The sequence below is a fragment of the Myiozetetes cayanensis genome, unplaced genomic scaffold (genome assembly GCF_022539395.1).
Source record: "Myiozetetes cayanensis isolate MyiCay16 unplaced genomic scaffold, myiCay2020 scf1, whole genome shotgun sequence".
Taxonomy (NCBI): Eukaryota; Metazoa; Chordata; class Aves; order Passeriformes; family Tyrannidae; genus Myiozetetes; species Myiozetetes cayanensis.
In genome coordinates this window covers 23,719,957-23,735,532 of record NW_026086604.1, presented here as the reverse complement: position 1 = coordinate 23,735,532, position 15,576 = coordinate 23,719,957, and the positions used below count along the sequence as shown (strand labels likewise).

Here is a 15,576-nt window from a genome sequence, read left to right as displayed (position 1 = left end):
AGTTTTGAAAAGTCCATAGTAATAGTAAATTGGTGATTATCTTCCTTGTAAAATCTAACGTATAGGCCAGTTTGTCCAGTAACACAGATCCTGCAGTATTGATTCAGCTCTCACTGATTTTTAAGATGTCTAAAGCTGTGCAGAATATGCCATAGCACGTGATCCAGAATACATTTTTTGACCTGTGATTGTTATTTGCTGCTCACTGTAGATTTATGCCTACGTATTTGAGAATATCAGATCAGTTCAGCTGGAGGCTTTACTTCTCTCCTTGCTGAGCATTGTGGTGCTTGTTCTTGTTAAAGAACTGAATGAGAAATTTCAGAGAGACATTAAAGTTGTTCTTCCCATCGATCTACTTCTGGTGAGTACAAAATTATATATCAGGCTTTTTCTTAGAGAGTTTCAAGTGGTTCAACTAATCTACTGAAGTTTACTGTGCTGTCCATAGTTACCCACACCCACACCTGCCACTTATTAAATGGACAGCTAATTTTCATGGCTGTATGATAATTGTAAGAACAGGAAACAGTTTGGCTAAATAATTAAGAAAGAAGTGACATATGCTCCCAATTTGTATAATATTTTTCATATGTGTACTACTTTTCACATAGTCACAAGAACACAAAGCCTAGAATGTTAAAGTGTAAGAAGTTTGAAATAGAAAATGAAAAGTAACTGGCACATTGTAACTCCAGGCAAGTTTTGTACTGCGTAGTTGTGGCTTAAATATTGCTTGTTATTCATCTGCAGCAAAGTTAAATATCTATGCTGTTGTTTTATATAATTTTACTATTTATTCTAACAGTTTTCCATTACCATGGCATAGACTAAATTGAAATTAACTATTGCATGATAAACCTCTGCTTTAAGGATTAAGCTGTAGTCATATCATCAGCACCAGGTAGAAGGTTTCTGGTTTTCTCTAAACTTCTAAAACAAAATAAAAAATATGAAGGGCAGGTGCTTTTCATGGTGGATTATCACAATTAATCTTCTTTTGCTGGAAAAAGTTATTTACAAAAGAATAATTTGTATTGGGCAAAATGCTGGAAAAGAAGGTAGTGTGGTTCTGCTCCATGCTTTAAGATCTGTTTCTGTGTTACCTTTTTTAAAAGACTGGATAAAATGTACCAGCAAACTAAAGATTGTGGACACTGGAACTGTGCCTGTTCTATTGGGATTTGTCTGTTCATCTCATAAAAGGTTTGGGAAATGATTTTGAACCTCTTTGGGGTCAAACTTTCCACTCCCTCAGCAAGATTCATACCTGCTGGAACATAAAAATAAGGGATAGACACTTATTCTGCTGTGTTTTGTGCTGAAGTCAACAATGCCAGTCTGGATTAGATGTGCTCAGAGAACATCTGCTGAATCAGACTACACAAGAACACCTAAATTACGCACTACTTTAAGCTGCTCACATGAATGACAGTGGTTTGGGGAGCAGGCTGAACAGAGGGAGTTTGGACACTGATTGGCAAGGTTCCTGAGGCTCTACAGAGACTCATACAAATCTCCTTCATTAACACAGAGTGTACAAACTGCACTATAGTCCTTCTTCAGCCATCTTTCTAAATTCATTATTGTGTCCAGATCTTTTGACTCTCCTCCACATTTGCAAAAATTCATAATAACACTTTGCTGTCTTAACTAGATTGATCTAAGGATAAATGTATGAACAGTGTCTTGTGCTTAGGTGTGTCAATGACAAGGACCATGTCAGAAGCTAAAACCAATAGAAATATAACTTCTTTTTCTGTGTTGAATCAATAGATAATTGCTACATCCATTGCTTGCTACTACGCTGATATGGAATACGTCTACGGGCTAGAAGTTGTGGGACATATTCCTAAAGGGTAATGTGCTTTTTATTAGCCCGTGGGTTTTAAATATGTTTATTTCTGAGAACAGTCTCCGAAGAGGTCAAAGTAGTTTCCCGAAATAAGAAATGGCAAAAATCTATTATGTTCATTTCCCGTCTCCTCAAATACTCTCTCACAATTCAACACCATAGTAAAAATTTTTATCTGTATAGATACCATTGCAAAAATGCATTCTTGTAAATTTTCATAGTTTTTTATGACTTTATGGAATAAAATCTAGGCACTAATTACTTAATGTATGAGAGAAGGGCAGAACACTCTTTACAAGATTATTGCAACCTGCTTTTTGAGAGTTTTCTTGGGCTATTGTAGCAGAAAGGACTTGCAATGAGACAAGATTTATTGATTACTACACCTCATCCTTCATATAGTAATTTTAGACAATGTAGTTTCTGAAGAAATGTGAAGGATTTAATTATGCTAATCTAAAAATGAGCATTTTTAATACAGTTAGTGATACGCTTTTCTCCATGACCTTGAAGGAGGGCAAAAAAAAAAAAAATCAGTATAATTAGCTGGAAAGATAAATTAGTTTTCAGACAAAATGTTCAAACTCTACAGGTTGTTATGGAAGAGCACACTTGTTGTGATATTGTGTGCAATATCCAAACACTCCTGTTTGGATATTGCAGGATTTCCCTAAATTTCACAAAGTAAAAGTTCAAGATGTCATGAGTAACTGTGTGGTTGTTTGCACTGTTAGAAATAAAACAAGTGACATTTCTTAGAATAAAAATTGGTTGTAAGTATTTAGGTCATGCTATGAATCTGAGATTAAAACAGGGCAAAGTGCCCTCCTTCGATGTGTAAAGAACAGGTAAATTGTATTTGTGCAGCTTTAATGAGGAATTTATTTTCTATCTAACTTCCCATGAGTAGTGCTGAAAAACAAAAGCAGAGCCTGGATCATTCCTGTGTATTTTTTAGGCATTTACCTGAAATATCTAACAGCCTTGTCAGTGGAGAGCATCAGAAACCTTAAGAGCACAATTTGTTTCTCAGGTGGTATGATTTGTGCTTTGGAGAGATCAAAGTCTTTTTGTGGGGTACAATCTAGGATGATTTGTTCTTAATTAAGTTGTTTCACAGCAGTCCCCATTAGAAGGTCTCCATTAGTGTCCATAACCACAAGATATGAAATTGTTTAAAAGGTTTAAATTAAACTTTATAGGAAAGCCATCTATTAAAAGAAAATACAGTAGAGTCTCTTCTACTGAACATTAAAAAATTAGTGAATGATTGCTGATTTTATCTGTCAGTGAGGGAATTAAATTGAATACTCCATCTGAAACTGTTTTATCTTCTTCTACAAATTCTCTTCTGCAGTTCCCAACAGACTGAAATCTTACTAATCTAAAATATTGAAAAGTGTCACCTAACAAGTAACAGAATAATTAGCTGTGCATGCAGAGATTGTTTCCCTTGTCTTTGCATGAATTGCAGATATACAGAGACTATGTATCAAGTTTTGAAAAAATTCTTGTCTTTATTTTTTATAGGTTGCCATCACCAAAAACACCACCCATGAATGTCCTGCCTGAAGTAGTCACGGAAGCTTTTGGAGTAGCACTGGTTGGTTATGTAGCCTCACTAGCTCTTGCTCAAGGCTCTGCTAAGAAGTTTAAATACACTGTGGATGACAACCAGGTAAAGCTCTTTCTCCTTCCTGTCACTAAGCCTTGACATCACTTAATCATTTTGGAAAAGTATTATAGATGAATGCCCAGTAGGATAGGGTATGTTCCCTTTGGCACCTGGCGCCTTCTAGTGATTACAGAAACATTGAAATCTTGTTCAAATCATCTCTGCAGAAGGCCCTTGAGACTTTCTTTTAGGGAAGTGCATCCTTCAGGATAATATTGTAAGGCTGCATTCAGTGCCGCATTTGGGCATTAATGCATTTTTCAATGCTCTAAGGTGATACAGCTTCTCCTCTGGCAGTTAAGCTCTTAAAGACAAGTTATGATGTTAAATCAACCAGATTAATGAAACAAAGCAATTCTAAAGCAAAACCAGGTACTTAAAGCCCCAGGACACATCTGATATTATAAAAGGAAGTTATTTTATGCAAAGCAGAAGTCTCATCTGAAATAAAGGTTTATTTGTGTAAAAGAAGCAGGGTGGGTTCAGAGAGTGCTGCCAAATTTACAGCCATGGGAGCTTTCTGTTCAGACTTCAACTTTACTGAAGACATCCCTAAATAAAACTAGGCCATTATTTCTACACTACTACATTACTTCTCATGGCTCGGTGGGTAATTCCAAGACAACTGGAAATCCATGGAGACAATAATTCAAGCACTGTGGTAAGAAACAATTTCAGATAACTGGTAATAGTACTGTGCGATGAAAATGCTGCTTCCACCTTTCTGTTAAGTGCTTTGGGATGAATGACATAGGGTTGAATGAAGAATGGTTGACTTTGCAGCTGGAGGTTTATTGGAACCACCTATTTAGACAGATCGGCCTTGCTACCTCAGTTCCTCTCCTTTAGAACTCTCATGTCATTGGAAATTATAGTGGGAATGTTCTTGTCTACTCAGGTCTCTAAAATATTTTTCAGTATGAATACACTGGGCCATGAATTTCTGTTGATGCTTCAGAGCCATGTTTTCTAGGGAGCAGCAGGAAAATGCTTTGAGCTTAAACACAGGCCAGGCTTCAGAGTGACATGCTGCTTTGTTTCGAGGCCACTCAGTGGAACACAGCAACCTGTATGCCTTTCTGCACCTTTGGAAGTCTTGTACCTTACACAGCTAATTACTGAAGCCTTGGAAACTACGTGTATGTTTGCACTGAATAATGGAGCAAAAGACCAAAACCTCCATGAGAAGGGAGCAGTGGGGTGGTGTGGCTCTACTGGATTCAGGGGACAGGCACAGTGCTCTGCATTGTGCCATGTGGGTGGGTGTGTGTGAGGCTGCCTGGGAAGCTTTTAGGAGGTGCTGTGAAGATAAACTTATGATGAGGTGTTCTCTTGGCTGGATACAGTACCATTTTTGTCCTAAGCAGTTCTGAGGTCTTTTCTTACACATTTTCCTCAGCAGACCAATATGCTTCTAACAGTCTGGGGAAGAAGACTGATTCTGGGTGGCCAAGTAGGAATGCTTCCTTAGAAAACACTGCTCAGCTTAGGCTGCATGTACAAGGTGGCTTCTCCACTTTTTCTTCTATAAATATTTGTTCAGACGTGTTTGCATTTTGACTGTGAAAAACACCAAATACATTTGTGATGAAAGACAGCATGCACACAAATAGTATGGCTACCACGCTTCACTTTCACTAAAACATGCTCTAAAAGAAACAAAATCAGTGTCTGTCTTTATCCAGTAGAGTCACAAGCCAGAAATGATCTGGATGCTCTCCAAATACAACTATCTGGGGCTTTGGCCAGTTAAAAGGCAGGTGTGGATCAAGATGTAAATATTTTGGTTGAACTTCAAAACTTAGCAATAGCGTTTATTGTGTGAACAAAATGTGCCTCCTGCTTTTGATGAATCTGGTTCAGCAGCTCTATCACTCAAATTAATTCTGAGCTGAGAGAAGATATATTCTGTTGGGAAATCCTTTTTCATGAACATATGTGATTTTTTCATTCAAAAATATGCCCATCCTTTATCATTGTTAATATTTACATAGGGGAGTCCTTTGTTGGCAAGAGGCATTGAAATGACAGAACAACAGGAAAAAAAACATCTTCTATTTAACAACTTTGCAGGAATTTTTGGCTCATGGCCTCAGCAACGTGATTCCTTCATTTTTCTTTTGCATACCAAGTGCTGCAGCGATGGGACGGACGGCACTTTTGTACAGTACGGGCGCCAAAACACAGGTAACAGGTTAGAGTGAAGTACATCAGAGAATTAAAGCTCTAATACTGCTCACTGGAACTTGTACTGATTTGTGCATCATATTTCCCTATTATCCCTTCTCCTCTGTCCTGGGAATGACTCTGTCCTACCATTTTTAACAATCTGCATGAAATTGCATCTGATCAGCAGTGTCTTCCTAGGAAAGCTAATGGTTCCAGCTTACTAATTTTTACCTGCTTAATTCAATATGAACTGGCAGGTTTGTGGCATCAAGGAGGTTAGGAGTTGTGTTTTCAGACTGCAGAAAACTACATAAAAGCCCTTTCACTTTATGTGAATTTGTCAGCAGTGTAACAAAAGTGCCCTCCAATGGTGTTTAATGGATTTAGTGGTACAAGCTAAAATGAGGTTTTTAGGTTTAGTAGTGGCCATGGTGGTGGTTCTAGGTTGATGGTTGGACTTTAAAGGTCTTGTCTAACCTTAACAATTCTATGATTCTCTTGCCTGTATAAAGGCCATTAGCTACAAAGAAAAGGGTAATGAGGTACAACTGACAAGGCTAAGTACAATCCATAGGTACTGTTTCTTCTTGACCATGTCCTACAGTTGTTTCTCATGCAGATGTTACAATACCAAGGAATTATGCAGGGCTTAACTTCAAAAATCTACATGTTAACTACTTGCTAATTAGCCGACAGGGTACTCTGAACTCAAGTAATCATAATGAATAATCACACAAATAATAATCTTGAAAAGCACTTATATGCAAATGGTTTAACTACTACTTGCAGTTAGTTATTTCATATATTTTCATTGGATTGAATGTCATGTGCCCTCATCCTCATAGACATCCTCTTCTGCAACCTGTCAATGTACTGATTGTACAATTTGCACTTGTACTGCATCATGTTGTGCTGGCTTTTTCAAGGAAGATTTAAGTTAACCCTGAATACCTATAACCTGAAGGTATATAGGGTATTTGAGCACTTTGGCTCTAGTACATGTAGGCAAAGGCTCTGATAGAAGGTTATTCAATACACGAAATGGAAAAAGAAACCACCATAGTTTGATTGCAAGGTAGGAAATGCATGGTAAAAATCTGCTTTGTTTTATACATTGGTTTCACAGTATAGCAGAGCCTGTATGTTAGGGTATGGCTTTGAGAGTACTTCAATAAATGCAACAATATCTCTCCTGCCTTTTTTTTTTTTTTGGAAAGCAACACATCCACTTATAAACATCACTTATAAATGTTGGTCAAGTCATAGGCAAAAAAAAGAAAGAGGGGTTGCTTTGATTACATAGAGACAAGTGAGTTTAGCATAGGTCATGGAAGTAAGACTTCATGGAAGAGACTTGCAGGGGCACAGAGAAGCCCTTATTTCTCAAATGGTTATACCTGGGTTTCAATTTTGCCATTTGTTCTTCAGTGATATCTTTTCCTACTCTATCATGGACTCTATCATGGACTAGAAGTGTCCTTCAAATAGAATCTACACTTTTTTTGCTTGCTCTTTGTGAAGGCGGAAAGAGGGAAAAGTTCCTTGTGACTTTACCAGCAGATTTTCTGTCCCTTTTTCTGTAAACACACTGTCTATCTTTCTTGATGGTATTTTTAAGTACACCATGACTTTAATTTTCTAGTGTTTTAGCAACTTGTCTGGTTTTGTTTTTAACAACTTGTCTCTTAAAATGAAACCTAATTATTTTAGTAAAGAAACATATTATCGATATAAAAATAAAGTGAGCATCTGTCTACTTATCGTCAAAAACCTTCTGTGAATCTGAACTGTATCTTTATAAGAGCAGAAGAACTCAGTGAACACTCAGAGTGGAGTAGGACAGTGCAATTTTCCTGTAGTTTTCCGTGAGACTAATACCATAAATACTGTGAAGAAGCATATAATTATTAGACCATATATTTTTCTGGATTAATTTTACCTACGTTAATTATGATTTTTTAAAATTTTTTAAAAACTCTACCCACACTTTCTAAAGTAAAGTCTGCTGATATTAACATGAAATTATTAGTGGTTTCTGACTTAACACAATAGTTTTCTTTTAATGTTAATCCCAGTAAAAAAAGTTAGAAGTCTTCTGCAAAAATGACAACATACATAACTTCTGCTTAGTGCTATGACAGATCTGCTATTTAGTGCAACATAGGGTGCATGGCTATAAATACGTTACAGAATGACAGTGGGTGCTGAGAAACTTCTGGGATGAGATATTGCACACACAGGCTCCATTTAATAACCAAGTGCATAAGTGATGCTCTGGTCGGTGTCTGTGTGCTGGTAGCAGGGTCAAGCACAGATGTTGAGATCTCTCACTATATTTTCACTGTAGTTGGCTGAAGGTAATCACCAGATATTAAAACTGAAATTATATGCATCTGCAATTCACAGATAAGAGCTAACATCTTCAGCATCTGATGCTTGACTTTGTCTGCAAAATTTTATAATTAATCCTTTTCACAATTTTTCAGGTTGTTGTTAGACTAAATGATCTTCACTTCTTGTTTATTATTGTAGGTGGCTTGCCTTATCTCTTGTGTACTAATTCTTGTGGTGATCTATGCAATTGGACCTATGCTGTACTGGCTTCCTATGGTATGGTACTTATGTTTTTTAAAGGTTAAGATGTAAACCACTTTTTAATGAAAATTTTTTTCAGGGAAAGGTAGTACTACCTCTAAAACAGCTCTATTTAATGTCATTGTGGGAAAGAATAGTAAGGGCACAGTAAGTCTCAAAATCATAAAATATGGATGTGACAACAGAAGACATAGATTTTACACATATATAGTTCCATATATAGGCTATTACATAAGTAAATAAAAAAATGGCATTTCTCTTCTACTTACTTTTGGCCTGTAATTTATGAAAAATATACAGCCAGGTTGCTGTGGATTTGTAAACAGACAAAATGTGGTAGAAATTAATAAAGATTCACAATATTTCTCCAGATATGCACACGATGCATGACTTTGCTCTTCAAATAAATTTGCCACAAATTATTTTAGATAGTGATCTAAGCTTAATTACAGAAAGATTATGAGGTATTCTTATATCTCTGTCATGGAATACATCTTCTATGTTAAGATTATAAAGCAGTGTGACATCTTTTCACCTAAGTTTTTGGTATTACAAATTAACAGTTAATTTTAACTAGAGGCATGTCAAAGCTGCAAAATACAGCTCCAAAATTGCCCACAATTCTGCCGTGTTTCTACATGAAGTTTTAGCTCAACTATGCTTTAAATTTACTTTGTGCTATTGTTTACATGGTGTCATGAAAGTTCTCACTTTTCAAACAGATCCTTTCATAGCTTATTTTAACCATGCAAAGTAAGGACACTTGAAGAGGGGTGCACAATATGTCCTTTTTTTATTTTCCTACTTTCTTTTCTTTTTTTTTTTTTTTTACTTTCCTACTTTAATTTTTTAAAATGGATTATATGTAAATTTTGACTGGTTTCCTGTAGGCATTTTCCCCCATATTTAAAATATGTTTTTTGATTGTTGCTTTCTTGATGTTTTAATTGTCTTCTAATATGCTTTTTCAGCCCTCCCCACCTATGCACTGCAAGTTCATTGATTTGTACACCATTCTTTTTGGTTATAGATTATCCATCATCCATACCCTCCTCCTTTCTGATTCAGAGAACAAAAAATTATTTTGTTTGCTTCAAAATTAATGGGCTTTTGCCCCAGAGGCCTTCACTAGGAGAAGGAGAGGAAGTGAAGAAGAGGAGTTAGAATTCTTCACTGTGTAGAAGTAGATGAAATTTCTGCAATTTTTCTTACAATCAGGTGACCTATAGATTGCCTTCACAAAAAAGAAAAAAAGGGTGATGATATTAGTATTTATGTCACAAAGCCACCTGTGCTTATCCCATTTTTGAAACACTTAACCTGTTTTTTTACAATTTCATTATACTATTGACTGCTAAATAAAAGAGAGACCATTTGTTTTCACTAACAATTCTGCAAATGGCTTTTGTTCTCATGTCTTTGCAGTGTGTCTTAGCAAGCATTATTGTTGTGGGCTTGAAGGGGATGCTAATGCAGTTCCGTGACTTAAAAAAATATTGGAATGTGGATAAAGTAGACTGGGTAAGTAAAACTTAATCTAAGGAGGTTTTCCTGAGTCTTTTAAACAAATACCTGCTAAATAAACTTTAATAGTTCTGTGGCCCTAGAAGAGATAAGTGCAAGCCATAATTAGTATTTTTGTGTACTATTGGCTCAGAATAACAGCATCTCTAGTATCAGTTGTATTAAAAAATGGCATTTTAGCAAACGATAAAGAATCAAACCTAATTTAATTCTAGCTATGTGTATGCAGACCAATCAGGTTAAGGTGGGCAAATATGTGTTTAATTTTTATACCTTCTCTATCTGGTTGACATAAGCTTTGGCTGTTGTAGTATTATGGAAGAGATTTGGGTATCTTTGTCTTTTGGGGATATGGAATGACCATACATGAAAAACAGAACTGGAAACACTGGAGATGCAGAATGATACATGTTGAGGGGTTGCAGTAGGTAAATTGCCTTAACTCTTTCAGATTTTGCAAACAGAATATCTATTGTTCAATCATAATGAAAGATTTCTGTACTATGAGGGGAAGAATATATCAGAAATCTAGTTTAATACAAGTCTAAATAGTCTGACAGAATTTACACAGAGTTCCTAGTGGATATTAAAGAAAAACCCATGTGTGAGAAAAGTCCTGGATTTCTCCTCTGTGAGAGTTTTTGAATGTATTGGCCAGTCAGTGGCTAACTTCTAGGCACTTACATAGATACATATATACTGACATCCCATATGTTTAAGGTAACAAACATTCAGAAACATATTTTGACCATATTGTCCTTTTCTATGGTGGGAGATACAGTTTACTGGAGTTAATGTTGGGCTTTGATAAACTCACCAGTGATTTACAGCAGTAATGGTTAAGTGTGACTAATAATTTAGACTGAGTAAAACATGTCTTTTTTAATGAGGTACTGGATTTAAGTTTGGAAATAGAGCTGGCTAAATAACATCAAGTTTGGCTATGTGAGATTTTTCACTCTTAGTCAAAGAAAAATAGAATTTTTCTTTTTTTGTTTGGTTTGTTGGTTTGGGGTTTTTTACCCAGAAGAAAAGCTCTATCTTTCATGAAATCTTATGCTCCTCAAGCAGTAAAATTCTGAAAATATTTAATATCACTTGTACTGTATTTGATCTTCAGTTTAACACATATTTCCAGTGACAGAAATGATGGATGATGTGGATAAAGAATTACTTTGGGTACACTGGACTTAAGAAAATTGGTAGTTATGGGAGAGAGATATATCTTCACTATCAGTGCATTGAGATAACAAATAGTTAAATTTTCCAGCAGGATATTCTGGAATCTCACTAGATTTGATGCATCTTCACAGATAGACTTGCCTGATTGATTTTTGCTTTTCTAGTTTTTGCAGAAGAGGCTGAGTGAGTAGTTAGTTATTACATCTCTGATGTCTGTCATCATTTCTAAGAGAGGTTACAGAAAGGGGGAGTTTGCTAGGTTCATCTTTTTGACTGAATATATTTGAACAATGATTTATCTTCAAGTAGTTGTACCATCAGTGCTTAGCTTGTCAGGGTAAATCATCTTGCTTTAGATAGAATAGTTTAAAGTAAGGCTATAAACATTGATCTTGCATTGCTGCCTGCTCTGAGGAGCCCCACCAAGCCCAGTGATTTGTATAACTACACTGGTGTTATTTTGGCCTGAAAAGATTCACCCCAGCAATTGACAGAAGACTGGAAATGAATCATTCAATCACCCAGGTTATCCAAAGTGTTTTGAAGATAGAAACTCTAACAAAACATTTGGAAATAATTAGCAGTTGTCCTTTCTGGAACTGATTCTTTGAAGGGTGTGTGTCATGTAACATTGAAGTCAGGTTTGTTATGCTTATAAGTCTGGCAAATGATAGTGCATGGAAACAGAATATTATGGGGTTTGTTACCTTTCTTCTCCACACTTCCTTAAGCTTCTCATTGAACACAAATGGTATGAATAATATTTGTGTGTTGATTAATTCTGTATAAAAATAATCCTTTTAAACATAAAAGGTTAATCTCGAAAGGTACTGTTCAGGAGTTGGACTTGAGGATCTTCATTCATTCCTTCCATCACAGGATATTCTGTGTTTCTATGAAATTTCTTCTTTTAGCCATGGATGGCTTTTCCTTTCAGATTTAATGTTTAGGATCAGCTGAGTTCAAATAAGCAGCTAGGCTGACAGACTTTAGTAGTCAATACCAGATATTATTGCATTAATTTGTTTCAGTTTTCTTTTGACTTGTTTTTTATCAACCCTCAGGGATGTCCTGTTTTACAACCTGCCTCTCAAATCACATTCAATTGCCTTCCAGATAGTACCCCACTATCCTTTTTCCAGAGATCTTTCCTGCCGTTCACAGTATCCATGTGAACTTCAAATGTCTCTTGCTTCTATTGCCTTAAAAAGCTCTGAGGCATCACTTCAGTTAAGGTCTTCCGTCAGTCTCTACACCTTCTTGGTTGGATGACTTCAGCAATCTCAGATTAATAATTTCACTATTACACTCTATATGTTATATACATAACCGGGAGTGATTTGTCCCGATTTTTTTCCCCCTCTTTTTTTAGGGAACTACCAGGAAGCTGATCTGGTATTTGTCTGCGAGTATATCTCACTTCTCAGGTCCTCAGGTCAAAAGTTGATTTCCATATCCGTCCTGCAAGCCTAAATTCTTATGCAGGCCTACTTGACTAACTTGCCTTCTTTATTCTTCAGCTTGACAGTGCACTTTGCTAGAATCAATAAAAAGGCCAGTGAAGCTCTTGTTAACTCTTGATTTTAAGGCTCAGCATCCCAGAGAAGTAGCCTTTTAAGACAGGCAAAAACTACTGCCTGGAAATGGACTGTTGAAAAACAATATTTTCTTTGCTGTTAATCACTGGACTTGAAAGTGACCAAAGATGGGGGGAAAAGTATTTCAGAAGGTGGTGCTCTAAGTGAAAAATGATAATAGAATAAGGATTATTTTCATAAGTTAATTATATAGCAGGGATCTGGAGAATTCAACATGGAAATACTCTGGCATTTAAAGAGAAAAAAATGTTTTAAGGTTGCACATATGACTTGACTACAAAATGACCACAGTTGAGACCAAGTCAGGTTCATGATTGACTTGTAAAGCAGGAAGAATTGCAAGAATTTCTGATAAAAATTACACATTCCCTGCATGGTGTTGTGATGCGAGAGGCAGTTATGGATACGTGAATTGCAACTGCATGCACGTATAATAATATTTAGGGATGTAAGAGTGCTACTAGTTCAGCAATTAAAGTAGATCCACCAAGGAGGGTCTCATTTTTGACAAGTATCCTCCAAGATCTTGCCAGTGTGAGTTTCTGAGATATGGATCCACCACTCTTTCAATGTATTTTGTCAAAATATTTAGAGAAGAGGGCCCTGGGAGGGTCTTCCTTGAAATGTTGGAGCTCATTAGTGTAATTTCTTGGGTCTTTTAGAACTACTTAACTTATTATCCTCAGGAGGGAGATGGTCTTTTAGATTTGTTCAGGTATTTGTCACACATGGGTCCTGATTCATGAGAGGGCTCTAAGAGCTCTGAGGGCTTTGCTATATAAACAATTTTCTGCAAGGTAGGAAACCATCTCTTCTGTGAGAATAATTTTACATCCATGCTTTTAGCTTATGACATCCTAGGGAGATTTCCTATTTTTCCTGCATTAGTGAATATGCTACTCTGAATTATATTACTTATGCTGTAGTTGATCTCAGTGGGGTGGCAAGGAATTTGCAGATGCTTAAAAGTATGCTTGCTATATAAATTATTTTTAAAGAGTAATATTTGTATCAGTTCTTCTGTCTCCAGGGCTGTTTGAAAAAAAATACTGTCTTAACCATTGTGCATGGAATGCTTATGAAAAATTATATTAAAGAACTACCATACCCCTTTATTATCAGAGGATCATTTAGGTTAGGAAAGACCTTTAAAGACCATCTAGTCCAACCATTTACCCAGCATTGCCAAGTCTACCACTAAACCATGTCCCTAAGTGCATGAAGCAGTTCCTGCTCTATGTCTGTGGTGGTTTTCACTTCAGCCCTGGAATCGTAAGTTTTGGAGAAGGGTGTGCTGGGGATGAATGCCTTTATCAGTCATTTTTCTCCAGAAAAATGTGGGAGCATGGGCATGTCACTCAGCCTCCTTAGAGCCAGAGCTTCCTTCAGGACTCCAGCATCTTCCCTGCTGAGACACTTCCTGAATGAGTGAGGACTTTAATGGGATTCTTCTTTTGGCCACATGATGGTGATGGCAAAATGGGCCTCTCTTTGAGCAAATCATCACAGTCTCACATTACAGATAGTACAGAATTGGTCAGTCATGTTAGGATATGATTCATCTCTTGCTCAAGTAAGCAACAGCATAATCAAGTGGGAGTTAAACGAACTGCATCCTAAATTCTCCTCACTCTGATAACCAAATCTCCATTGGTTATGGCAGGAAACTAGATGACCGAGCTGCAGACACTTTATGCCAAGTGAGAGGAATTTTACCCATTCAGGTAATAGCTGATCATCTCAGTTTGCACTGAAAAAGGGAAGTTTATAATCTGCTTTCAAAGTGGTAGAGAAACATTTATTTCACCATACCTTAGCATTGCATTGTTTAGCCCTATGTTCAGAAAGTATTCTGCAATTTATTTATATGCCTTTTTACTATCAAGTTCCCGTTTCAGATGCCCCTCAACAGTAGATGATTAGATCCTATGAAATGGAAGTCTAGATGAAGGCAGCTGCTATATACACAGCCACTGCACCTCTCAATGCTTCTGATACTTTCTCATATGTACAGGAGCCAACATAAGTCCAGTTCTTCTGTTTATTTCTTTTCTCCCTTCTTTAGAATTTTTCTTTAAATTAGTACAGTACAAGGATACTTTAAAGGTGGATTTTGTTTTGACTTTTGAGAATAACGTGTGCCTGTAACACATTGTTGCTAAGATTTGAAGAGTGATTAGTTTCTATCTGTCCTGGACTATGCATTAACCATCTTGAAGTTGCCAAAGAAAGCTTTAATATTTTTATGACTTCTTTGATGAACCTTGCAATAGCCCATAAAAAAAGTCTATCTGATCAACATAACTTCTTTCTACAAGTTTGATGCTACCCTAACTAAAGAAGCACTTACTCCAGGCCAATACAAAGCACTGAAAGGGTGATTGACTAATGAGAATATAATTGTTTTGGCTCAACCTCTACATCAATGGCAGTCTCTGATTACAGTTAAGATATAAGATACTAGGCTGCTAGAGAGGCACTCAGCTAGCTTTCTCAGTACCCAGCAGTACTTAAACATTTTTGGCTTTTATTTTTCCTATGCAGACTTTGGGTTGGGTTTTCATGCTTTCTGTTTTCCTCTGAGACATAAGAATTTTGCAGGTCTAGCAGCAGTGATTTAGTTAGATGTGATGAGGCTCAGGTCTGCAGCTGAAGTAGATTGCGCTGAAGTGGATTCAGGTGTTGTCAAAGGTTCAGCCTTATCAGGATAGGCTTATTCTTGATCCCACCTGAACGTCAGGTCTGTGGTATTTCTGTTAGCCCTTTCATGTCCAGTGAGGTAATTTATAAATAAATATTGTTAATCTTAGCATAAACGTTGTAAATCTTAGCATTACTTTCTTACTGGTTAATTGAAACTCATGTCTGTTGCTCATAAAGGTATCCTTTGCAAATATATACACAACAATTTGTAGGAGATGTCATGTTAAAATACAACTGGTAATTGAGGACAGTCTCAAAGAATGAACTACCTCTTC

The 15,576-nt window shown here is 36.5% G+C and overlaps 1 protein-coding gene across 2 annotated transcripts in view; it reads left to right on the top strand.

Moving 5' to 3' along the window:
• The window catches only part of SLC26A7 (solute carrier family 26 member 7), a 67,847-nt gene that overhangs the window by 33,387 nt on the left and 18,884 nt on the right, over window positions 1-15,576 (top strand). The window contains exons 5-10 of one of the 2 annotated variants that reach the window (XM_050312476.1): window positions 212-364; window positions 1,777-1,859; window positions 3,386-3,533; window positions 5,604-5,717; window positions 8,232-8,309; window positions 9,720-9,815. In XM_050312476.1, coding sequence (XP_050168433.1) covers window positions 212-364; window positions 1,777-1,859; window positions 3,386-3,533; window positions 5,604-5,717; window positions 8,232-8,309; window positions 9,720-9,815 — 672 coding nt within the window. The remainder of the gene's footprint in view (window positions 1-211; window positions 365-1,776; window positions 1,860-3,385; window positions 3,534-5,603; window positions 5,718-8,231; window positions 8,310-9,719; window positions 9,816-15,576) is intronic. The other variant, XM_050312483.1, reaches the window with a different exon arrangement.